Source organism: Amphiura filiformis, chromosome 19 (genome assembly GCF_039555335.1).
Source record: "Amphiura filiformis chromosome 19, Afil_fr2py, whole genome shotgun sequence".
Lineage (NCBI taxonomy): Eukaryota > Metazoa > Echinodermata > Ophiuroidea > Amphilepidida > Amphiuridae > Amphiura > Amphiura filiformis.
Genome location: NC_092646.1, coordinates 22,893,307 through 22,918,505, shown reverse-complemented (window position 1 = coordinate 22,918,505; position 25,199 = coordinate 22,893,307). Strand labels below are relative to the sequence as shown.

At 36.9% G+C, this 25,199-nt stretch overlaps 1 protein-coding gene across 1 annotated transcript in view; it reads left to right on the top strand.

Moving 5' to 3' along the window:
- LOC140140451 (PC3-like endoprotease variant B) overlaps nucleotides 1-25,199 on the top strand; it is a 45,452-nt gene that overhangs the window by 4,815 nt on the left and 15,438 nt on the right. Inside the window, exons 2-9 of the mRNA XM_072162211.1 lie at nucleotides 1,223-1,405; nucleotides 4,235-4,333; nucleotides 5,781-5,930; nucleotides 7,710-7,818; nucleotides 19,513-19,550; nucleotides 20,770-20,864; nucleotides 21,773-21,925; nucleotides 22,683-22,771. Coding sequence (XP_072018312.1) covers nucleotides 1,226-1,405; nucleotides 4,235-4,333; nucleotides 5,781-5,930; nucleotides 7,710-7,818; nucleotides 19,513-19,550; nucleotides 20,770-20,864; nucleotides 21,773-21,925; nucleotides 22,683-22,771 — 913 coding nt within the window. The 5' untranslated portion in view covers nucleotides 1,223-1,225. The remainder of the gene's footprint in view (nucleotides 1-1,222; nucleotides 1,406-4,234; nucleotides 4,334-5,780; nucleotides 5,931-7,709; nucleotides 7,819-19,512; nucleotides 19,551-20,769; nucleotides 20,865-21,772; nucleotides 21,926-22,682; nucleotides 22,772-25,199) is intronic.

Sequence of the window (25,199 nt, the reverse complement as noted above, 5' to 3'; positions counted from 1 at the left end):
GCCACGTACTGTGCTTTGAGCGTACATACGCTCCATAATCGACAAACCATTTGGTGGATCTACCAGAGCATTGCACATGGGGCAAATCTGAGACGTTAATCTTTGGATAATCTCTTTGGTGTTGCCAGTGGGTTTCTTGTGTTTACTGGTTCTCTTTAAAGTTCTGTAAGTGTCACCAATGTATGGTACACAAGATCCACAAGGAATGAATGATAGCTGCTGGTTCCTGGAGATCCTTGTGAACAGGTTCCATGGTTTACCAACAATATATCAGAATATAGAACTTGATCAGTACCTTTGGAACACGATGTTGCGAACATGTTAGCGCCAGCAGGAATGCATAGCACAGATACCGAGCACAGATAAGTGTTGACATTCGGTCATTTCAAATATTGAGTTTTAGTATTGGTTTTGGGTTTGGTCACCGTCTCACGTGGTTTCCTATTATCCTGCCTAAGCTCTTCAATGACGTCATTATCAATATCTTTGTTCGTACCCTTTGTTACAAACTAAAGATTTGTAGAAAGGAGTTCAGGTTTTCATTTCAGTTTGTTACATAATGGTGTGAAAAACATACTCGCTTGATTTGAAGTTACCTGATCTAAGTTTACAAAAGAAATGTTTAAATTTCGCAGTGCAATATTCGCGAGCATGTCAATGTACATTTAATTGTGTGGTTTAGACAATCCGATCAGCCAAGGCTATTTTTACTGTGAAAAAATATAGACCATCAAAATATTTGCTCTCCAGATTACAAAAGGGGTTACCCGAGTGATATAAACAACACAATATCCGATCCATATTTTCATTCAATATAAACACAACTGGATTTGTGTCCGATATTTGCTTAGCAAAATCATGACAATTAGTCTCAATAAGCTATTACATTGTATATACTTAATGGTCCTCTCTACACTAAAGTTGAATTTATTAAGCTCTATCACTGAGCGAAAAGCGGTTGTTATTTGACCAATGAGGTAGTGTCACTTTCCCAATGCAACAAAAAGCGATCTACCTCATTGGGTATAAGCCAATCGCTGCTGTCGCTGCGCTATGTAGTATAAATTTAGCGTTAGATGTTATGATTTCTGCATGGACCTCTTTTTAATCTGCTGATTTTTGGCTTCTGAACAACTGGCTTGTGGACAGGGTTTTACGGGGTGTATTGTAACCATGGCTCTTACTAGAGCTAATATTCATAATGTTTTTCTTCTTGTTTTAGATCATGAAGCAGTTGATATCTCGGACATTGTTCAGCTTGTTGGTATGCTACTTGGTTGTCCAATGTCAATCAGCAAAGAAAGATGATAAAATCTACGTGAAGGAATGGGCGCTGAAGATTGAAGGCGGTGAAAGAGTCGCCAGAGATGTCGCAGAGGAGCATGGCTTCCGGTTTGTCAGACAGGTAAGCAGGCTCTGAATTAGATAATAAAAGGTGCATGCACTTGTGCGTATAGTTGGTTCAACAATCAACCTGTATACATGAAGGTTATGCACCACCAAAGAATATTTTCACACAAACCCCCAGAATGTAATATGGTTTTGCAAAATGCTCCACACTACACAAAAGAAGACTTTACATAGCGCTGTTACTGTTAGGCTCTTAAATTCTTGATCAAATTAGGAAAGAAATAGTGTTCTCTTTTCTAATTTTGACAAATTAAGAGCCTGTTAAATTTAGGAACTATCCACAGTTATTGGAGACAACAACTAATGGTATCCATCGATTAATGTGTATCATCCGGACATTCTCCAGAAGACATGCATACAGCCCTCGAATTAAGGATCTGAAGGGGCACAGCAACTTTTTTAGGGCAAGTTGAGAATTGCCTTGGATTTTCACTGAAAAGGCAAGGCAGCACGGCAGTTTGTAATATTCAAGAGGGCATCGTGGCAACTGTTGAAAATTTGAGAAGGGCACCAAGGCAATTTCTCAAAAGTGAAGAAAACACACACAAACATAGATAGATGATTTTATAATGAAGGGGCAGGGCCAGGGGCACCGACGGCAACTTCATTAGAGGGCACAGCAAGTGACTGCCTTGGGTAAAGGACATATTTTGAGGGCATTACAGCAGTGGGGATGGGCACCCACGGCAAAATGCCATGGGTGCCGTGGGTTAATTCGAGGGCTGCATGCATATACAATGGAATACATACAATGGAGTACATCACCTGTAAAAAGTTAAACTGGTATTGGTTGAAGTAATTCTTTTGTTCACATGCATTTGCATGTCTTGTGGAGCGTGTCTGGAGGATGATTTGAACTAAATGTGCTCCAGGAGTAACTATGATAGCGGCCATTGGTTTGGTATGATATATGAACCAATTTATTGATCATGTTGATAGGGTATTGATCAAAGGAAGCCCGGAGTGTGTGGGCGAAATACTTTTAGTCACACAATGCATTCTGGGGTTGCCTGAAAATCTTTGATGCACCACAGTTACAGGCACAAATAAAAATTACATGCACAAAGTCACCCCAGAGTAATTGCAACTCATAATAAATCTACAATGGAAAACAGCATGCATGATTTATCATGAATAAAATACAACTTTTGTGTAAGAAGATTACAATTTACTTATCTTAAGAATAAATTTCCACATTGAAAGTGGATTTACTAAATTATCTCAGATTTTGTATCTTCAGACTGGAGATGAAACTTAAAAGCTTAGAAAATTAATTTGATATCCGGATAATACTGAAAGATGGTATTTGAGAGCATTGTTTTTCTCAAATTTACCACTGAAGAGCACATGGCCGGATAACAGAGAGATCCATATAATATAAGTTGGAATGTATTTAACTCTGTAATGGTTTACAAATTTAAGTTCTTTCTATAGCACCTATACATGGCTTCAAGCAGCCCTATATTCCTATTTTCCTTTATTTTTACACTCTTCCTATATTTTCTTATATATTGTTACAAAATGTCCTATAATTCCCATATTTTTAAGAAATTAACCTGTTGCGTTTTTTTCACTTGCACTGGTAAATTTAATGTGAAATAAAAACTTTCTGTTTGCAATTGTCATAAATGTTCAGCAGCAGCAGCTGTTAGATTTCAAATGCTGCTCTCTATTTTTTGCCCAGTATATTATTTATAGCGATTATACAATGTACCAGTCCACAATTAATGTACACATGCAAAAGTTTCTTTGAGATTTCGATTTTTATTATCTAAATCAATATATTATTGAAAAATAACACTTTGATGTTTTGCAAAAGTTCATTCTACAAATCATATACTTTGAAAACTAGCTTAATTTATCAAATGAGTTACATGCGTTTTACAAAAGTGTTGTTGTTTCAGCCCTCTTTACAACATAACTCAAGAAACACAGGACCTACAGAAGTATGTATGTGATATCAGAATTTGTCTACACATTCGCTATGAATGATCAATGTAATTTTTGCCTTGAAGCTCATTTCCATTCGCAAGATGCTGTGAACTACCAAATCACAACAGTTATTATTTCTATATTTTTACAAGGGCTAGCTTGAGGCCCTGCCTATATAGATGAGTTGACCTCAGTGTTTATCAACAAAGGGAAGGGACTGGTATCAGTGTCAGAAATAAGGAAAATATGGAGGTTATCCCGAGGATAACTAAAGATAACATTAATTTCATTTCATTTCATTTCATTTCATTTCATATTTATTCAAAATAACATCATGACAAATAGCCAAATTGTGTTACTTTTTACAATATTAAAACATCAAAAAATTATTTACTATTATTACACATAAAAGTTATTAAAATACAATATTACAAGAAATAAGCCTAAGAAAAACATATATTATATTTCACATAATAGCGGGAGTTTTATAAACACGAGGCCTGAACAAAATATGATGCGTGCGCATACTGCCAGGCAAAAAACAATGGAAATTGTGACAATGTGTGCGCATACTGTCAGGCATTGACGTCAGAAGTCAACTCACCCCTACACGTGTATGTAAAAGTGAATTATTACACATAAAAGTTATTAAAATACAATATTACAAGAAATAAGCATAAGAAAAACATATATTATATTGCACATAATAGCGGGAGCGGGAGTTTTATAAACACAAGGCCTGAACAAAATATGATGCGCGCGCATACTGCCAGGTAAAAAACAATGGAAATTGTGACAATGTATGCGCATACTGTCAGGCATTGATGTCAGAAGTCAACTCATATATATACACGTCTATGTAAAAGTGAATGATTTGCTTTCTCAATCCCAGATTGGCACTCTTAAGGACATGTACCTAGTGAGACACGAAGACGGAAAAAGAACCAAACGAAGAGCTGATATAACCGAATTTCTTGAGAATGACCCACGGGTAAGGACATCTTTTATTTACAGAGATCATACCAGTCCAAAATTAATACACACATGCAAAAGTTTCTGTGAGATTTCCCCCCCCCCCAGCATATTTTTTATGCCTCCACAGGACTTATTATGTTTACTGGTTATCCGACCATCATCCCATCTGTCAGTCATTCCATTCGTTTTTCTGAGGTTTGCAAGTGCAATTTCTCGGAACTGGTTTGGTGTGCAGTGATCTGATTTGGTGGATGGGTGGCAATTAGTGGTCTTCAAATTCATTTTGTCGCAAAATATGCTCATTTGATAGCTCATTTTACCAAGTGCTGTTTTTTTTATCTGAAAAGGTGTATAGTAATGGGACTTGGTGGAAGGGTCGCGATTGGCGGTGTTCAAATTCCACTGGATTTCTGTCGCAAAATATGCTAATATTATAGCTCATTTGCATGAATTTGTTTTATTTTATTTTATTTCATTGTTTAGAATTGGATTTTTTTCCCCAGCTCCAAATGAAATTGCCCCAGTTTAAATGATGCATGTCAAGGTGGAGGCATTGCGGTAGACGCTTTACCTGGTGAAACATGCAACCCGAGAACCGCAAAATACTAGATAAAAAATGTTTAATGAGCGCCTTTACTTAACCATAACCTTCCTGCGATCATTTTGGGTGAAATTATCACTATTGTCCACCATGATCAAGCTACATGTATTATGGGTCGTTTGATATTGATTTTGAGATATAGCCAATAATGAATATTCAACTTCATTCGTATTTTATGTTCTTGACAATACTAAAATTACATTATCCATGGAACATTAAGTCCAATTGTGACAGAATTTTTAGGGAAATAATGCTATGAAAATATTACATAAAATGAAATTGAAAACTGAATTTTGATTTTGCTCGACGAATAACTCACTTTGCTTTATTGCATCACATATATGTGGCCGCACACTACAAATGAGATGCAAAGTCGACAAATTGTATTCTGAGTTAAATTGTAAAATGAGCATGAAGGTCGTATTCATAGGTACCTCAATTTGGTGCGATATGTTTCTCATTTGATAGTGCGAGTCAAACACCGTTTTAAAAACCAATCAATAAACATATTGCTGAAGAGGATAATTAATAGTGTTCTACATATTTCTATAGAATCCTTAAATAGCGCTACATGTAGTCTTTGTTTGCTTTGGCTAAATCCTGTTCAAGTGGTGGGTTACAAAACAATTAACAATGAGAGGACATTCCTGAACCTCGTTGACTTGGGGATGATTTGAAATGACCGCCAATTATGACTGTTTGATATTTATTAGCAGCAATGTGAAAAAAGAGACACATGTAGAACTGAAAAGCTTATGATATATTTTTCTAAACACAAAATAAAACAAAATTGACCAGGGCCGACTTTACGGCTGATTCACTGTACGGTCTCATATTTCAAACCTTTCTACTCGTTAACCAGGTCCAATGGGTGCAACAGCAGCATCTCAACGAGCTCCATAAGCGTGATTTCCGTGCGCTACCTGACGACGTGCTTCCTGCCGATGCAACGGGTGCAGACGACAAACCATTGAAATTCACAGATCCATTGTTTCCGAAACAGTGGTATTTGGTAAGTTCTTACTTTTATCATGATTGTCCAGACTTTCAGTCGCAGGCCTGGAAAAGTATGTTTATTTCCTGGCAAGAGAGAATTATTTCCCTCCAACTTGGCAGGATTCCCACCATTTCTTATGTATTTCTTTATCCAGAAAAGCAAAATTTCCCTCCAAATGACCAAATTTCCCAGCAAGGAGATTTCTGAATTGCCTGTTTTTTCCAGGCCTGTTCAGTCGAGTAGGAGTAACCATATGGTTGAGGTTTGTATGAGGCGAATTTGGAGTAAAAAGTGGTGATACACGATTTTCATTCTCATAAATAAACAGCTGGAGCAATTGATGCAACTCAATACAGATCATTTTATAGTAGGCTTTAGGCTTCCTTGTAAGATGGAAAACAAAATATGAAAAATCAATAAAAATTTGTAAATTAAAAACTATTTAAACACTGCACATGTCAAAAATGTATTAACACATTGATATTCATGGTTAAATTGGCAGTAAAACATTTACACCAACCATCAAATTTAACAGCAATTTATTCCTTGCATCTGTCCATGTCCATCAGGATTGTAGCTACAATATAGTCTAAATACAAAAGAATGAATAAAAATACTGTAGGGTCGGCATTGTGCAGCTCAATTGAGGACCAGAATAACCTTTTTTCTTCAATTTTGTGTCTCCCTGCAAGACATCAAAATGTTCTTGCAAGTTGTGTGGCAGTTTGTCTTTCTGAATGGTGATGCCATCCAGTTACAACCCTTACATGTATGTTGGTTACATGTACATGGCGCAGCAGTAAACCTATTAAAACTCTTGTAAATTCAACCATGCTTCAGATTTCACATCACCAAATAATGTCTCTTGTGGGATTCCGTCCTGATCTGCGGTGTTTTTACATTTCGGTAAAACCTATAAATCAATATTAAAAAAACAAAAAAAAAGTGCAGATTTTGGGAAAAATTTGTGCCAGGTAATAAATGTAGGCTTGAATCTAAGCATCTGCCAAGATTGGAAAAGATTCTGGGCTTTTAATCAGATTTTTCATGTATTTCTCAAACCGGCTGCTTCTGGGTAAAATCACAAGTGCTTCTATTTTGAAAATTGGGTGAAAAAAGTGTATTGCATTCGTGGTCCGGTAGCTCGAAAATTCAATGGTCACCAATATATTTAATTTAGTTTGTTTACTTGCTTGCTTGTTTGTCAGTCAGGAAAACATCACTTTGAAAAATTGAGTCGCTTCGTAAGGTAGGTAGAGCCATTTGAATAGAGGCCATTTTGTACACAAAGTATAGGGAAATTTATTACTATTGTGCACCCTTCAAAGCTTAAGTTGGGTGGGTGGAGAGACAAGTTCTCCTGGAGGCACTGCCAAATGACTTCCTGAGAATGCAAGGAAAATTTCCAAATAAGTGCTGTTTTCACCACACCGCATTGTCCACATCATTTTTTTTTTTTTAAAGGTGTTTTTCTGAAAGTCTTTGTACTTAAATACCCTATTCAATCCTTTAGCCCTAACAGTACCAGGTCATAGTGATGATGCAATTGAATTTTTCCAAGGGATATATAGGCACGCTCTCATTGGCCGGGCCAGTGAAAGACCTGTGGCTGCCGGTCGCCAACCTAGTGCTTGGAATGCGAAGGGTCTTGGGTTCGAATCCCAGCTGAGCAAACAACTTCTTTGTTTGTTTTCTTTCTTTATTCCTTCCTTCTTTCCCTTCCAATTGCCAAATAGCCCTTGGCATTAAGGTTAGAACCCATAAGACAAATTTTATTTGTCTATTTCATTACAGTTCAACCAGGCTCAGAATGGAGCCACCAAAGGTATAGACATGAACACCATGCCGGCATGGAAGCTGGGCATCACCGGATACGGTGTGGTTGTTAGCATCATTGACGATGGTAAGTTTAATTGGGTATAATATTTGTCGGTATGAATTGTTATTTCATGCGAAAAAGACTAAAGGACATAGATGGAGGACACATTTTTTCTAACGACTAGCAAGACTTAAACGGACATGCAGAGATATGTTCCTGCTATTCCATTTAAATTCCACACTACCCCTGTGGAAGATAATGGAAATATCTTCCACAGGGGGAGTGTGAATTTCAAATGGAATGAACACATTTCAAACTCGCCCTCCCTCTGTGGAAGGTTCAAGTTGAATCTTTCTCGGAGGGTGTATGAGATCTGCCCAATATGTTCATTCTATTTAGAATTCATACTCCCCGTGGAAGAAGTTTCCAACATCTTTCACATGGGTAAGTGTGAATTTTAAATGGAATAGCCCAATTGTCCATACTTTCAGTTTATTGTAACTTGTTTGTTTTTTTAAATGATTGCTCCATATAGAAATACACATGAGTCCTGATGACACCAGGATCCAACATAATGTTCAAGCCAGGCTATTTACACCGTGTAATCATGTTGGCATATTTTGGAAAGAAATTAAATAAGCGATAAACAGATCAAAAGAAAAGATGGCCACTCCCAACAAATCAAGTGATGTCTATTTTAACCCCATGAGAACTACCTGCCGATTGGCCAAAATGAAGTTTTCATTATCAATTGGCCCAATCAGCAACATTGTCAGAATAATTTTCAAGAAAACTCTTATAATCCAATATCAACTGCCACTGATGAGGCTTGAAATGGTTGTACTCCGACAATGATCAAATCGGAAACAATAATAAAGTTGCTTGTTGGAGGTGACAAGAAAATCTGTTTGGAAATGAATGCATGCAGTTTGTTTTGAAAACTGATGGGACTATGATGGGCCAAGAGTCAGTTACGGAATTATTTGATCTGTTTTATTTAACCCCCTGAGCACTACCTGCCGATCTAACATGGCCTCTGATTGGTCAATTATGTGATATATTCACTTGAATCACCAATCAGAATGGAGCTTTGCAAATAATTCACCCCATTTATTTTGTGTGGTGAAATTATTCTAACAATGTTGCTGATTGGTCCAGTCGATAATGAAAACTTCTCTTTGGCCAATCGGCAGGTAGTTCACATGGGGTTAAGAAATGGCTATTTTGATCAAATTTGCACATAATATCACTGCATGTCCGTTAAATAAATTGTCGGGGGAAATTATCTTGCAGCGGGGAAAATGATGTAATATGACCATCTGTGGTATTATTAAGTGTTTTATTTCATTAATATCTTTTTATTAATATACAGGGTGTCCCAGAAAAAATTACCGGGCAAAATGTTTTGGACGTAAGTCGAGAAATAGACGTCAGAATCCAACAATTTAAATATCAGCGTGTAGCCCATCTTATTGCGCATCTTATACGCTAATTTTACTGGAATCGGTTGACTGATTGCGAAGAAATGACCGATTACATAACGCATGCGTCAATTCACTTCATTCCAAGTTTGAAAGAAAGATCATTCAACACAATGCGCACGAGTGGTTAACACTGTGGGCTTCATATTTTGTTCGGTGAATGCTTTTCGTTCTCTCTAAACAATCCGTTTCTTGCAAAACATTTAATTAGGTTTTGTTCAAATTTGAAAACCTGCATGATATTGAAAATGAAAGCTTGCATGTAAGATGATGCTCGGTACTTGTAAATATCTTTTTTCGTTAATGTTGATATAAATTTTGCATAAAGAATTATTACATAAAGAATTCCAGCTGGCTTTCACAATTTCTCACACATTAATGTTTTTGGAATATTTCCAAGAAATTCTAATGCAAAGTTTAAATCGTTTAAAACTTCAACATTAATGTTGCATGATATCAAACATCACACATAAATCGGTAAGCACTTGATCAGTGTCATTCTTGGCTCAAATGTTCTTTAGAAAGTTGAAATATAACATATTTGCACAACCTAATAATTAAAGTTGGAAACCTTCAAATTGCAGAAATCAAAGTTTTCTGGGACAAACTGTTATTTATCTTCTGTGAAAGCACGAATAACATAACACCGTCGGATTATAAAATAGATAATGTGGACTAAATTTAATGAGATACACAAACTTTAGGAAGCGCTGAGTGAGTATGAAAAAAGCGCCTGTTGATCAAACTTGGAATGAACTGCATTGATGCGCGCATTATGTAATCGTTAATTTCTTCGTAACCAGTCAACCGAATCAAATAACATTTTCGTACGTGATGCACAATAAACTAGGCGATGCGCTACATTTTAAATTGTTTGATTCTAATGTCTATTTCTCGACTTACGTTCAATTTTAGTCACTCGGTAATTTTTTCTGGGACACCCTGTATATGTGGGAGGGTGTACAATATGGTATATTGCTGTTGAATGATATTGCACACATCAGTTGTATGGGAAAGGAAGATATTGTTATCATCTGGTGTGTATTTAAGGTAGAACTACACCCCCTGATAAATTTTGTGACTAATTTTGCATTTTTCTCAAAAAATATTGCACACTGGTAACCAAAGTAATGTATATTATAGGGGCAAGGAATCCAATTATTGCACTGAAATTTCAGTGATTCAAGACAAGTGGTTCATTATATGTTAAGATATGAGGTACATTCTAGCGGTGCCTCTTTTCTTATCATAAATAACATATAGTGCTTGTCCTGAGTCACTGAAATTCGAGTGTAGAAACTGGATTCCTTGCCCCTATAATATACATAACTTTTGTTACCACTTACCAGTGTGTTATTATTTTTTGAGAAAAATGCAAAGATGGTCACAAATTTATCAAGGGGTGTAGTACTACCTTAAGGGATTTGCATCATCCAATTTGAAGCACTGGTTGGGTGCATGATTCCAAGAAATCCAGGAAAGGGTTTGGTTTGGGTTCATTCATGGTGGGGTACTCAAGTTTGGTTTGGATAGGGATGTGCCATATTGGGCTATTCCATTTAAAATCCACACTACCCCTGTGGAAGATTTTGGAAATATGTTCCACAAAGGAGAATATGATTTCAAATGGAATGAACACATTAGGCAGCTCCATTTGAAACTCACTCTCCCTCAGTGGAAGATTCAGGTTGAATCTTTCTCAGAGGGTGTATGAAATTCAAATGGAGGTGCCTGATGTGTTCATTCCATTTGAAATTCATACTCCCCCTGTGGAAGATATTTCCAAAATGTTCTACAGGGGGAGTGTGGATTTTAAATGGACTAGTCCATTGGAATTTGTAGGTGGACCCTTATCAATTGTACAAGAAAATTTGACCAAATTTTATTACCTGAAGCCTGAAATTTGGGCTTCATTTAAAGGTGAAATTATATTTATACCAAAATTGCCCTAAGAAGAGGGCCATTGTATTTCAAGTGACCTGAAAATGAGTTCCATATTTTCAGCACATCCCCATGATCATTTGTACCGAGTACCCCCCAGGCCCCCCTCGCCTGAGATTTGGGTACAATTTTGTCACTTGTGACTCGGAACATTGGGATAGTGATTGGTAGGTGTGTGTGCAAAAGAGAGACATTTGTGTAAAAATTTGGTATCGCATAGGAATGTATACATGCATACAAACTGTGTGGATTGGAAGAATAATGTTGTTGGACTGTTGGTGTTATTCTTTGGTGGGGTTATATCATGGGTATTATTCATGGGGATGGGGTTTCACCCATATGCAACCATATTGCAATATTATAACTACAGAGTGGGACAAGTAACCATTAACAATTTAATGCAGTGATTTGTACAGTTGCAATGAATATTTTATTTGATAACGATCCACCACATGGTACAAATCACAGCTGTACTGAAGTCCTATGTCAGTATGATGATTGCCTTTGTGGTAATCAGGTACCATATACATACGGTATTGGATACTGGTAGTGGTATTTGGCTATTACAGGAATTGTGGAGGGGCCACCATTCAGTATCCTTGCCCCTGGGTGCCACAACCCCTAGAGCTACACCACTGTCTGGTTATACCTGCCCTTTGTAGGCAACACATAATAAGCCAAATCAGCATTGGAAGTTTGCAATGCATTGTGGGACAGTTTTTGCAGTTTTGGGACACTTTGCCCTCTGACCTATTGGGAAAATTAAGAAATATTCATTTTTGTGCTTACAAAATATAATCTAAAATGTTTTACAAGAATGAAAACAAACCCCCAAAACATAATTATTTTATAAATTAATTATTCAAATATTTTTAATGATAAGATTATGACAATAATGAATTAATTAGTAATAATTATAGCAATTTCCCCAATATGTTAGAGGTCAAAGTGTTCCAAAACTGCTCTCAAAAACTGGAAGTTACAATGCCGATTGGGCTTATTAATATCATCCCTTTCTTTTTAGTTTGGAAAGCAATGGCTAACAAAATTACACACTCATACTAAATATTGATCAAACCATGCATGTTGTAATTAAAACGAGAAGCAAAATATACAGAAGATAATAAAATATTCATAAATTGTGAAAATCACTGCATTGATGTACTATGTAAATAAAATGAGTGTAAAACATATGGTGGTGGTACATTAATTCATAATCATTATCTTTTTTTCCATCCTCTCTTCTTTGTCTGTCTTTCTGTCTGTTTGTGTTATTATTGTTGGATTTTTCATTTCATTTGCCATCAAGTTCACACGGGATAGTGTGGTGGTATTAACGTAAGTGAAAACGGTTTGTTTATATTGGATATTGTTACATAAAAACTGAAATGGGCATGTGTTGCATGCACGCTGTATGAGTAATTGACCATTTTGTGTAGGTTTTATTTGCACGTATGTTATATAATTTATCATTTTGTGTAGAATTTGTTTGCATACATGTATGTTATTGTTATTGGGATTTTCCAGAAATTTAGAGATACCATTCCAGTTTTGTTTCAAGTTCCTTAGGGAAAATAGTTGCTGTTTAAATATTTCTGTGTAAATTCTGTTCTGCCTTTAAAGTAAGTCAGTTCTTCTGTGCTGAACTGGCTGAGTGGGGTGGCCCCTTTAAGCAATTTTTTAGGCCTTTATATTCATGGGGAAAAGAATGATTGGAAATTTTCACACACAAATAACAATTGGCAGAAGAAATATTAGGAATTCCAATTTCTTCACACCCCCTGTGTGGGAGATTAAGGTTATGTCTTCCATAGGGGGTGTATGGGTTTGAATTAGAATAGCCCAATAGCCTGCCTCTTTTGACAGAACAAAATACTCCAAACAAAAAATTTATCATGAGAGTTTCTGGGTTTTTTTAGGGGTGTGGTTATTTTCTGGAAGAGCCTTTTGACGCATGCAATAATGTTGTTTGACGTGCATGATTGATAGACAACTGCACTTTCACCCAAAGTATTTAATTGTTTTAATGACAAAGTTACTGAAATGTTATGCTAATTTATATAGATTAATGAGATTATACATTTGATTTTATGCCTTCCTGTCATTAAGCTTAGACAATTAATTGATTTTCTCAAAAACAATCCCGATTTTTGTTTAATCGAGTACCTGATGGTTTGAAAATATTGTATTACAAGTATTGCTATAACTTCAGATTTTTTCAGACAATCTAATTTTGCTGTGATTGTCCAGAAAACTTCTGTTTGAGACATATCATCTCTGTTCTGTCGAAACCTCATAACTCCAACAGCTGGTCTATGGTGTTATATGTACAATACAATGTATTTAACACATAGCAGCTATTGGAGTTACAAGGTTTTGACAGTTAGTGTGCTACCTAATGATAAAACTGCATTCACTACAAATTTTACTTTGAAACAACAAAAATGGCTGCCATGAACGATCGAGTAAATGTTCTGGCAGTGTATGTCACTGCAAAATTGCAATGTGCATGTATAATATTTTAAACTTACTAATTATTATAATTCTTTAGAATTATTAACAAATGTAATTGCACAATTCCTGCAATTGACACAATTTTGTTTTGATTTGCATCTTTGTTTTGTGCATGTTATTAGCTAGTTTTATGTTTTGCATTTAAATTGAATATGAATTTAATGTTTTCAATTTGTTTTCTACTCAGTTTGTAAAATGTTTGTAACTTTGAATGAAATCTAAAATCCACTTCACAGGCATGTGTGATGCGATCAAGCAAAATCAGTCGGAACTCAGAAATATTAAATTTTCAGTTTCTTATAGGATAGTAACAAGCATTTTCAAAGCTACATTTTGTAGAAAACTCCATTGAAATTGAACAATCAGTTCCAAAGATATGAGCAATCAAAGAGTTTCATAAACACCAGGAAATATTTTCTTTGTATGGTTATATCTCAAAATCAATATTTCCGAGTTCAGACTGATTTTGCTTGATCGCATCACATATGTTGCATTGGAATAGGCATTAAATAGCATTTTCCAACACACACTTTCATGCTAAACATAAGTACAGGACGAAAGTTACACAATTTCGGAAGCCAAAAAGCACACAGATTTTCAAAAAAAATATGTAATTTTATGAAAAACAACACTAGCAGCCTATCGACTTTAAGTTTTCCATGCACAGCCCCATGAAGAGTGCTATTCAGATGGTTGTCAATATAAAGTAGGCCTCTATGTATGCTAGACGATGAAGTTGGGACTTGGAATTGGTTCCTGGTTTATTGTCTTTGCATGCAGTCTCGCTAGTTTACACTGAGAACCATCTAAACATAACGCTCGGCACAGAAAACTTTCATAATTTAACTTTGGTACCGACATGTATGTGAGGTGGTCAGTGTGTTTCTACCTGCTAAATTGAGCTGCATAGTGACTGTTTATATTAATGTTCACATTAGTTGCTGTTGCCTTTACTTGCCATGATCTTGAAACCTCATAGAATAAAACTTATTCTTGATCCCTATATTTCCTTTGTTGTCCTAGTATAATCTTTAAATTCTCAAAATTTTCCAAACCATTCAGGGTCATCAGATTCAGGGCCAAAAACCTATCTGCTATTCTTTTCTACTGTATTGTCTAGCAGATACAAATTGTCATGCATGAGTTGCATCAGGCAAAAGAATGTCACACAATACTCCTCTTTTCGGCAAATGACAAGTGTTTCTGGAATGCTGCTAAAATAAGAAAACTTTTAATGCTAATTTATTGCACATTCTAGGGAAGCGTGGTTACCTTTTTAAATAGCCGAGTGAGAGGGTTTTCAATGAAATATTTTTTGTGTCAAAATTGAAGCATCCTATGTATAAAAGAATATATGAATATTTACTGCACATCATATACTATATACCCCAAATATTTTTTTAATTGAGCAAGAATAAGGATAGAAAAAACGTTGAAAATTCCATGTAAAAATTACATTAGACCCGCCAAAGTTTACTTTTGTTTAATCTAATCTTTTATTTCCTAAAAAAAAATTTGAGGTCTAATGTGGAATTTTCATATGAATGATAAAAACATCGAACATGTATACAAGAAAAATGGTAGGTTCCACTATAGTATTATACTGACATACATGTATATACGATGTACGAGCGCACGTGTCCGGCGAGTCAAAATCGACATAATGTATTGCCCATGTAGAGGCTCATTTATTGTTGGATTTCTGTATGTAGAACACGCAGTTAACAACAATTGAGCACTATTAATACACATTAATGTTTTTAGGCAAATAAAATTCCAAAATATGGTACATTTTCTGCCTTTGCTTGTCACGTGCTAGGCCTATGTTGAAGTTGCGATTATATGTTCAAATAAGTTTCAAATGGATACCAACAAGACAAGTGGCCGAGCGGTCTAAGGTGCTAGGCTCATAGAGTATCCAAAGCGGTGCGCCGTGAATTAGAACCCCACCTCTGTCAAACTTAATTTTACTTTTTTTTGATTTCATATTGGGGAAATGTGACTAGGAGAATTTATGTATGGCGTGGAGTGGTGTGGTCACACAACTAGCCTTCATACTCAAGTGACATTAACAATAATTGTCTAAAGATTTAAAAAAAACAAATTCAGACATAATTCTGTCTGGAGTACACAGCGAAAGCCAAAAAAAAAAGCCATTCTCATTTTTATAGCAATTGTATCACCTTTTAAATTGTTTTTTTTTTAAATCAAGTGAAATTGAGGGAAACATTTCAAATAAATATAAGGTTCAAATAAAAAAAACCTTCCATATGTGCAATTTTTGACTGCTCAGTGCCAGTAGTGGGTAAGTGCAATAGCTGCCATGTGTAGATGAGTACAATATACTATGTGTAAATTGCCAAATGTTCACAGGGCAGCTTTTGCACTTACGCACTTCTGGCACCGAGCAGTCGTTTTGCTTGATGACATTAAATTGTGTACTGGATTTTCTTGCATGTGGCCATAGGAAGTACATGTAATACAAATATTACACATTTCAATTTTTTAGGAACAGATGTCTTTTATGTGATCTATTATAAAATATTTTTATTGTGCCTGTTAATGCATGTTTTGTACTGGAGGGAACTGATTTAGTATGTTCATTTGTATTTTAACCATCATTCAGCAACTGCAACTCAATTTAAGCATGAACAACCCTGAATTAATAATAGGGAGTTTTTGATTTCCACGACGGATGGTTGTCCAGACGTTGTCGTTGTCGCCACAACGGTTATCAGACTCTTCGCATGTTGTAGAATGAGAACGACAATGCATTACAAAATCGACGACGACAATGTGTGGTGTTTTATCTTTATCGTCACAGAACTATCCATCGTGGAAATCGAAAACTCCATATTATTATACTCAAAACTTAGGTTTATTTCAAGTTACAACAGCATGATCACATACACATACAATAACTTATTGTTTTCTATTTCAATATGTTTCTTCCATTTTCAAATCAGTATGCCATATGCTGGACACTTCAGATCACATCTTTTTTTTTTCAATGTTTGCATGTTGTGAAATAATGTGGCTTGCACGATTAAAATGTAGCTGTATTATATCAGATATTTGGCATTTCAAATGTATTCTTTATGTTATACCCAGTCCACACTAGTATATTTTCGTCATCATGTCGTAATTACCCGATTATGACACGATTATGATACATAAATGATGAGAGCGTCCACACGGTCAGCACCTCGTCATCGTGTCGTAATAAATTCACGCTACGGTGATTACGAAGCCCATTGAGTATACATAAATACAACGACAAAATGCGTACACACAGGTAATTTTCATCATTAATTACGACACGATCATGCTAGAAACTGGCCCAATGATGGAAATTTTCATCATTCGTGAATGATGACACGATTGCAGTATGCCGACGACATTGAGCGGACATATGGTACTAATATTATAATACGATTATGACACCATCGTAATCGGACAAGAAAAAACACACTCGTGTGGACCAGGCCTTAGTTTCAATGTTTGCATGTTAGGAAATATGACTCGCGTGGTTTGCATGATCAAAATAGATTTTGCTGAATTGAAATTGCCAAGATAGATGTACTGTATTTCGTCAAATAGTCGCCCCCTCTCAAATAAACGCCCCCACCACTTTTTTCAACCTAGATGTTTAAAAATGCTGATATTTCCATGCTATCTTGTGTAGTAAGCTTACCAAGTCGCCCACATGGTCGATAATAGCGTCAATAATTGGCGAAAATCTGGATTGGAAACCCGGAAGTGAACCAGAAGTCTGTGTTTCGAGTTCATAGTTAGTCAATTTAGCATGAGTTTTAAGTTTACCTAATGATTTTAACAGGAATTATTGTTCTAAAATTGACCTTGAATAAATGCCCCCCCATTGGGAAAATGTAACGCCCCGGGGCGTTTATTTGACGAAATACGGTAGGTTCCAACAACAAGGTTTTAGTGGTACACTGCATCAAATGACACGGTAGGTGAATTGCTATTTGGTAGTCACAATTCCAGGAAAGGTTTTTTTTTTTTAAATTATGATCCTGCACAAAATCACACAATAGAATGGAAGGACATATTATATTATATTGATTGTTCTTGATTATTATTCCATTACTTGGTGACTCCTCAATAAAAAGTTTTATAAATCATCTTAGAAGGCCAAAAATAATTGTTGTGTTGCCCATAGCGACAGAAGATAAATCCTTAAAAATCAGGCTTGCAATTTTTTTTTTTTTGAATGACTATTTTTACAAATAAGCTCAAAAAACTAGTCTTAAATTAATTATCTAACCAATTTAATAAAATGGGCAAAGTACAAAACTATAAAATCTGCTTTTGAAGTACTTATTTGTTTTAGTATGGACTGTAGAACAGTCCATGGTTTTAGCATAGGCCTTCAAAAACAGTCTGTTGCTGTATGCATGCATGCATAGAGTAATATTATGAAATAATGAGAACAATTGATGTGAATCATTAAACTTCTGTGGCCATATGGTAGTGTGTTAGGTTATATGAATAGAGGATAGATCATATGGTGATGGGTGAAAAACCTGTTTATTACGTGTTTACTGTAAATATTAAGTGGTGGTTTTAATAAAACCTTTTCATTTTGTATGACGTATTATTTGCTTTCAAATATTGACACAAGAAAAAAAAAGATAAATTTAATACCGTACTGACGCGAGTATAGTCCCACCTTCGAGTAAAGTCCCACCCCAAATTTTCGAAAAATTTCAGAAATTAAAAAGTTATTTATTTTTTCGGCTTTGGAGTCCCACGATCTAGACCTAAATGCTATCATTCATGGTTGACCTTAAAAAAAAAAAATTTCAAGATGTTTTGTATTTTTAATATGAAAATTGATACTTGGTATTCATGTCATAATCTATTAATGATTTTAAAATGCATTCAAATTCAATGCATTTTGAAATCATTAATAGACTATGACATGAATACAAATTATCAATTTTCATATTAAAAATACAAAATATCTTGAACTTTTTTTTTTTTTTTTTGAGAAAAACATCGTGTCATATTTACCATGTTACTCCTAAAATTTATTTTTTGACACTACAAAATCGAAAAAATAATTTTTTTTTTTTTTTATTATTATTTTTTTGAAATTGAGTGTAGTCCCACCCCCAATTTTGAAAAATGTTCACCCAAAAGCGGGGTGGGACTATACTCAGCGCATCAATCTGGTAATATACTGCAAAAATGGAAATTGTTGCAGAAGGTTAATTTTTATGCTAGCTACATGTATGGGGGGTCAATGGTAGGCCTATATTCAAACATTATTGTTGGTGTTGTTTATTTAAAAGCACTTAGATGTATTGGATTGACTAACCCCGGACTAACCCATAATCTCACTCACCTAACATTCTATACAATTTGGCACATTAGGACAGTGTGGTCTGGGGGGGAGGGGGAGTTGGTATGCTAACTCAACCCCCTAACCCTCCCCAACCCCTACGAATAGTGTAAAATTGAAGATTGGTCAGTAAACACCAAATTTCACCTTTATTTTGAGCAAAAATAGTATAAAATTTAAAATTGGCCTGGTAAACAGTCCACTAAATTCCATCTTAATTTTTGGGCTAAAATAGTGTATAATTGAACAATTTTTGTGATTTGCTTGCAATTATCACCAGACCAGAATGATTCCCACCAGGTATTTTTGTCTTTGCCCCTTCAGACAACTGACCCTACTGATACACCCCAAAAAAGGATTTTTACAAAAACCGCACTGCATTATTTGGCATTGTTGGTTCAAATATAATCAAAAGTTCTTTCTTAAATGAAGTATATAACAGTGAATAACATATACATTTTTGGCTCCTTATAGGTGTGGACCCGACACATCCAGATCTGGCACCTAATTTTGTAAGTATTAAATTAAAAGTATTATCATATATAGACCTTTTCCCTGTGACATCACTTAATCGATATTGGGTCTTAGATGTAAACAAACAACATGTGCATTTTCACATTCACGCAAATATGAAAACCCCAAACACTACTTATCATCTGTTTACTCTTTATGGAGTGATGAACAAGATGCGTAATGCCTGCTGGCAAAATTGCACAGAGCGTCAAGCGTCACACAAAGTTGATTAGGCACGCTGGCACGATAATTGCGTCCGGGTGTGGATGACTCGAATGCTGGACACAATATCGATTGATGGGGGGAAAAGGTATAGGCAGTGTCGCTGGTGTTTTGGTAATAACATTTTTAGAACTTTTGGATGTGGATGACTCGAATGCTGGACCCAATATCGATTGATTGGGGAAAAGGTCTATAGGCAGTGTCGCTGGTGTTTTGGTAATAACATTTTTAGAACTTTTGACAAAAAATGTTCATTCCTAAATAGCAAACAGGATATAATGTAAACTCGTTATGATTTTACAGCATAAGCGTGATGGACTTGGGCAGAATTAGAGGGTGTAGGATTTTTGTTTCATCTTGCGAGAATCCACATGGATTTTGCCAACAGCATTTTGCAAGAATCTTTAGAATTTCTCTCCCCCCTCCCATTTACTTAGTGTGTAAGCTCAAAAAGTCTGCAAGAGTCTCTTTCGATTCACACAAATTAGTTTAGGAGAATCTCTGCGATACTTGATTCTTTGAACCTGTCTGCCTTTTTGGGCAACAAATTATCAGCATTTAATACTGCATTCATACATTCATTCATTCCCTGCAAACACAAAAAAATTAAAAACTTTAAGAACATTGTTCAGGTTTTGGTCAAAATGTTTTAATAACATTTGAATGTCAAGTTATATTACAGTCATGAATCAGTTTTAAATACGTTTTGTATGGAAAAAAATGAAATGTTACAATATTGTTGGTAAAATGTTTGTTGGCAAACATTTTTACAAAACAGTTTGTTAACACTTGAAACACATTATGTTGGAGTGTCTTGCAGGAAGTTTTTCAAAAATGTTTTTGAATGTTATTTGAAAATGTCTTATACCCTTTATCATGTATATAACCTGACATTTAAACATGTCTGCCTTAACATTTTGGGTTTGCTGGGATGGTACTGAAGACTTTTTAAAATTTTGTGACCAAAAATGTTATATTCATATCATTTCTTCGTAGGACATGGCAGCGAGTCATGATTTCCAGAATGAGACGCATGACAATGATCCTAACCCTCATCCAGATGACAGTGTAGAGGCTGGTACAACAAATGAGTAAGTGTAAATCCCTTTCTTAAGACACACTCACCCCCACCCCCACCACCCTACCCTGATATACACACCCCACAGACACATGTCATGGCAGCGAGTCATGACTTCCAGAATGAGACGCATGACGATGATCCTAACCCTCATCCAGATGACAGTGAAGAAGCTGGCACAACAAATGAGTAAGTGTAAATCCCTTTCTTAAGACACACTCACCCCACCCCACCCCACCACCCTACCCCCATATACACACCCCCACAGACACATGTCATGGCAGCGAGTCATGACTTCCAGAATGAGACGCATGACGATGATCCTAACCCTCATCCAGATGACAGTGTAGAGGCTGGTACAACAAATGAGTAAGTGTAAATCCCTTTCTTAAGACACACTCACCCCCACCCCCACCACCCTACCCTGATATACACACCCACACAGACATATGTCATGGCAGCGAGTCATGATTTCCAGAATGAGACGCATGACAATGATCCTAACCCTCATCCAGATGACAGTGTAGAAGCTGGCACAACAAATGAGTAAGTGTGAATCACTTTCTTAAGACACACTCACCCCACCCCCACCACCCTACCCCCATATACACACCCGCACAGACACATGTCATGGCAGCGAGTCATGACTTCCAGAATGAGACGCATGACGATGATCCTAACCCTCATCCAGATGACAGTGTATAGGCTGGTACAACAAATGAGTAAGTGTGAATCACTTTCTTAAGACACACTCACCCCACCCCACCACCCTACCCCCATATACACACCCGCACAGACACATGTCATGGCAGCGAGTCATGACTTCCAGAATGAGACGCATGACGATGATCCTAACCCTCATCCAGATGACAGTGTAGAAGCTGGCACAACAAATGAGTAAGCGTGAATTCCTTTCTTAAGACACACTCACCCCCACCCCCACCACCCTACCCTGATATACACACCCACACAGACACATGTCATGGCAGCGAGTCATGACTTTCAGAATGAGACGCATGACAATGATCCTAACCCTCATCCAGATGACAGTGTAGAAGCTGGCACAACAAATGAGTAAGTGTGAATCCCTTTCTTAAGACATATTCACCCCCACCACCCTACCCTGATATACACACCCACCCCGACACATGTCATGGCAGCCAGTCATGTCTTCCAGAATGAGACGCATGACAATGATCCTAACCCTCATCCAGATGACAGTGTATAGGCTGGTACAACAAATGAGTAAGTGTGAATCCCTTTCTTAAGACACACTCATCCCACCCCCACCACCCTTCCCCCATATACACACCCACACAGACATATGACATGGCAGCGAGTCATGATTTCCAGAATGAGATGCATGACAATGATCCTAACCCTCATCCAGATGACAGTGAAGAGGCTGGCTCAGAAAATGTACGAGTCTGTATGAATATCCTTCTCAAAACCCACTCAATCCCCCACACACCCCCACCCCAGGCAGTGACATGCTCACATACACTTGCTGACTTGATGACAGGCTAAAAAAATTGTTGTGTTGCCCTCCCAAGCCTAAAATCAGGTGGGTCAGCCGGCCTATTTTTTTGTTATTACCAACTCAACCATTTGATACCTGCTATTTCACATCCAGGCTTCATTTTAAGGCTTAAAAAATGTGCGTCCGTATGGACACTAGTTTGCTGACACGGTTGCAAAAACTTGCGTTCAGATGGAAATTTGTCTATCTGACAGTGAAAACTTACATTTTGTGCATAACAAGTATCTATTTCTTATGGAAGTGTTACAATATTGTTTTAATCATGTACTTATTTTTTCATTGTTATTGCAGTCATGGAACGAAGTGTGCTGGTGAAGTAGCTGCTGCTGCTAACAACAGTGTATGTGGTGTGGGTGTGGCTTATGATGCAAGTATCGGAGGTAAGAATGTATAACATGTAACAACAGTGTGGTGTGGGTGTGGCTTATGATGCAAGTATCGGAGGTAAGAATGTATAACATGTAGCAACAGTGTGGTGTGGGTGTGGCATATGATGCAAGTATCGGAGGTAAGAATGTATAACATGTAACAACAGTGTGGTGCGGGTGTGGCATATGATGCAAGTATCGGAGGTAAGAATGTATAACATGTAACAACAGTGTGGTGCGGGTGTGGCTTATGATGCAAGTATCGGAGGTAAGAGTGTATTACATGTAGCAACAGTGTGGTGCGGATGTGGCTTATGATGCAAGTATCGGAGGTAAGAATGTATAACATGTAGCAACAGTGTGGTGTGGGTGTGGCTTATGATGCAAGTATTGGAGGTAAGAGTGTATTACATGTAGCAACAGTGTGGTGCGGATGTGGCTTATGATGCAAGTATCGGAGGTAAGAATGTATAACATGTAGCAACAGTGTGGTGTGGGTGTGGCTTATGATGCAAGTATTGGAGGTAAGAATGTATAACATGTAGCAACAGTGTGGTGCGGATGTGGCTTATGATGCAAGTATCGGAGGTAAGAATGTATAACATGTAACAACAGTGTGGTGCGGATGTGGCTTATGATGCAAGTATCGGAGGTAAGAATGTATAACATGTAACAACAGTGTGGTGTGGATGTGGCTTATGATGCAAGTATTGGAGGTAAGAATGTATTACATGTAGCAACAGTGTGGTGTGGGTGTGGCTTATGATGCAAGTATCGGAGGTAAGAATGTATTACATGTAGCAACAGTGTGGTGTGGGTGTGGCTTATGATGCAAGTATTGGAGGTAAGAATGTATAACATGTAACAACAGTGTGGTGTGGGTGTGGCTTATGATGCAAGTATCTGAGGTAAGAATGTATTACATGTAGCAACAGTGTGGTGTGGATGTGGCTTATGATGCAAGTATCGGAGGTAAGAATGTATTACATGTAACAACAGTGTGGTGTGGATGTGGCTTATGATGCAAGTATCGGAGGTAAGAATGTATTACATGTAGCAACAGTGTGGTGTGGATGTGGCTTATGATGCAAGTATTGGAGGTAAGAGTGTTACATGTAACAACAGTGTGGTGTGGATGTGGCTTATGATGCAAGTATCGGAGGTAAGAATGTATAACATGTAGCAACAGTGTGGTGTGGATGTGGCTTATGATGCAAGTATCGGAGGTAAGAATGTATTACATGTAACAACAGTGTGGTGTGGGTGTGGCTTATGATGCAAGTATCGGAGGTAAGAATGTATAACATGTAGCAACAGTGTGGTGTGGATGTGGCTTATGATGCAAGTATCGGAGGTAAGAATGTATAACATGTAGCAACAGTGTGGTGTGGATGTGGCTTATGATGCAAGTATCGGAGGTAAGAATGTATTACATGTAGCAACAGTGTGGTGTGGATGTGGCTTATGATGCAAGTATCGGAGGTAAGAATGTATTACATGTAGCAACAGTGTGGTGTGGGTGTGGCTTATGATGCAAGTATCGGAGGTAAGAATGTATTACATGTAGCAACAGTGTGGTGTGGATGTGGCTTATGATGCAAGTATCGGAGGTAAGAATGTATTACATGTAACAACAGTGTGGTGTGGGTGTGGCTTATGATGCAAGTATCGGAGGTAAGAATGTATTACATGTAGCAACAGTGTGGTGTGGATGTGGCTTATGATGCAAGTATCGGAGGTAAGAATGTATAACATGTAGCAACAGTGTGGTGTGGATGTGGCTTATGATGCAAGTATCGGAGGTAAGAATGTATTACATGTAACAACAGTGTGGTGTGGATGTGGCTTATGATGCAAGTATCGGAGGTAAGAATGTATTACATGTAACAACAGTGTGGTGTGGATGTGGCTTATGATGCAAGTATTGGAGGTAAGAATGTATAACATGTAACAACAGTGTGGTGTGGGTGTGGCTTATGATGCAAGTATCGGAGGTAAGAATGTATAACATGTAACAACAGTGTGGTGTGGGTGTGGCTTATGATGCAAGTATTGGAGGTAAGAATGTATAACATGTAACAACAGTGTGGTGTGGGTGTGGCTTATGATGCAAGTATCGGAGGTAAGAATGTATAACATGTAACAACAGTGTGGTGTGGATGTGGCTTATGATGCAAGTATTGGAGGTAAGAATGTATAACATGTAACAACAGTGTGGTGTGGGTGTGGCTTATGATGCAAGTATCGGAGGTAAGAATGTATAACATGTAACAACAGTGTGGTGTGGGTGTGGCTTATGATGCAAGTATTGGAGGTAAGAATGTATAACATGTAACAACAGTGTGGTGTGGGTGTGGCTTATGATGCAAGTATCGGAGGTAAGAATGTATAACATGTAACAACAGTGTGGTGTGGGTGTGGCTTATGATGCAAGTATCGG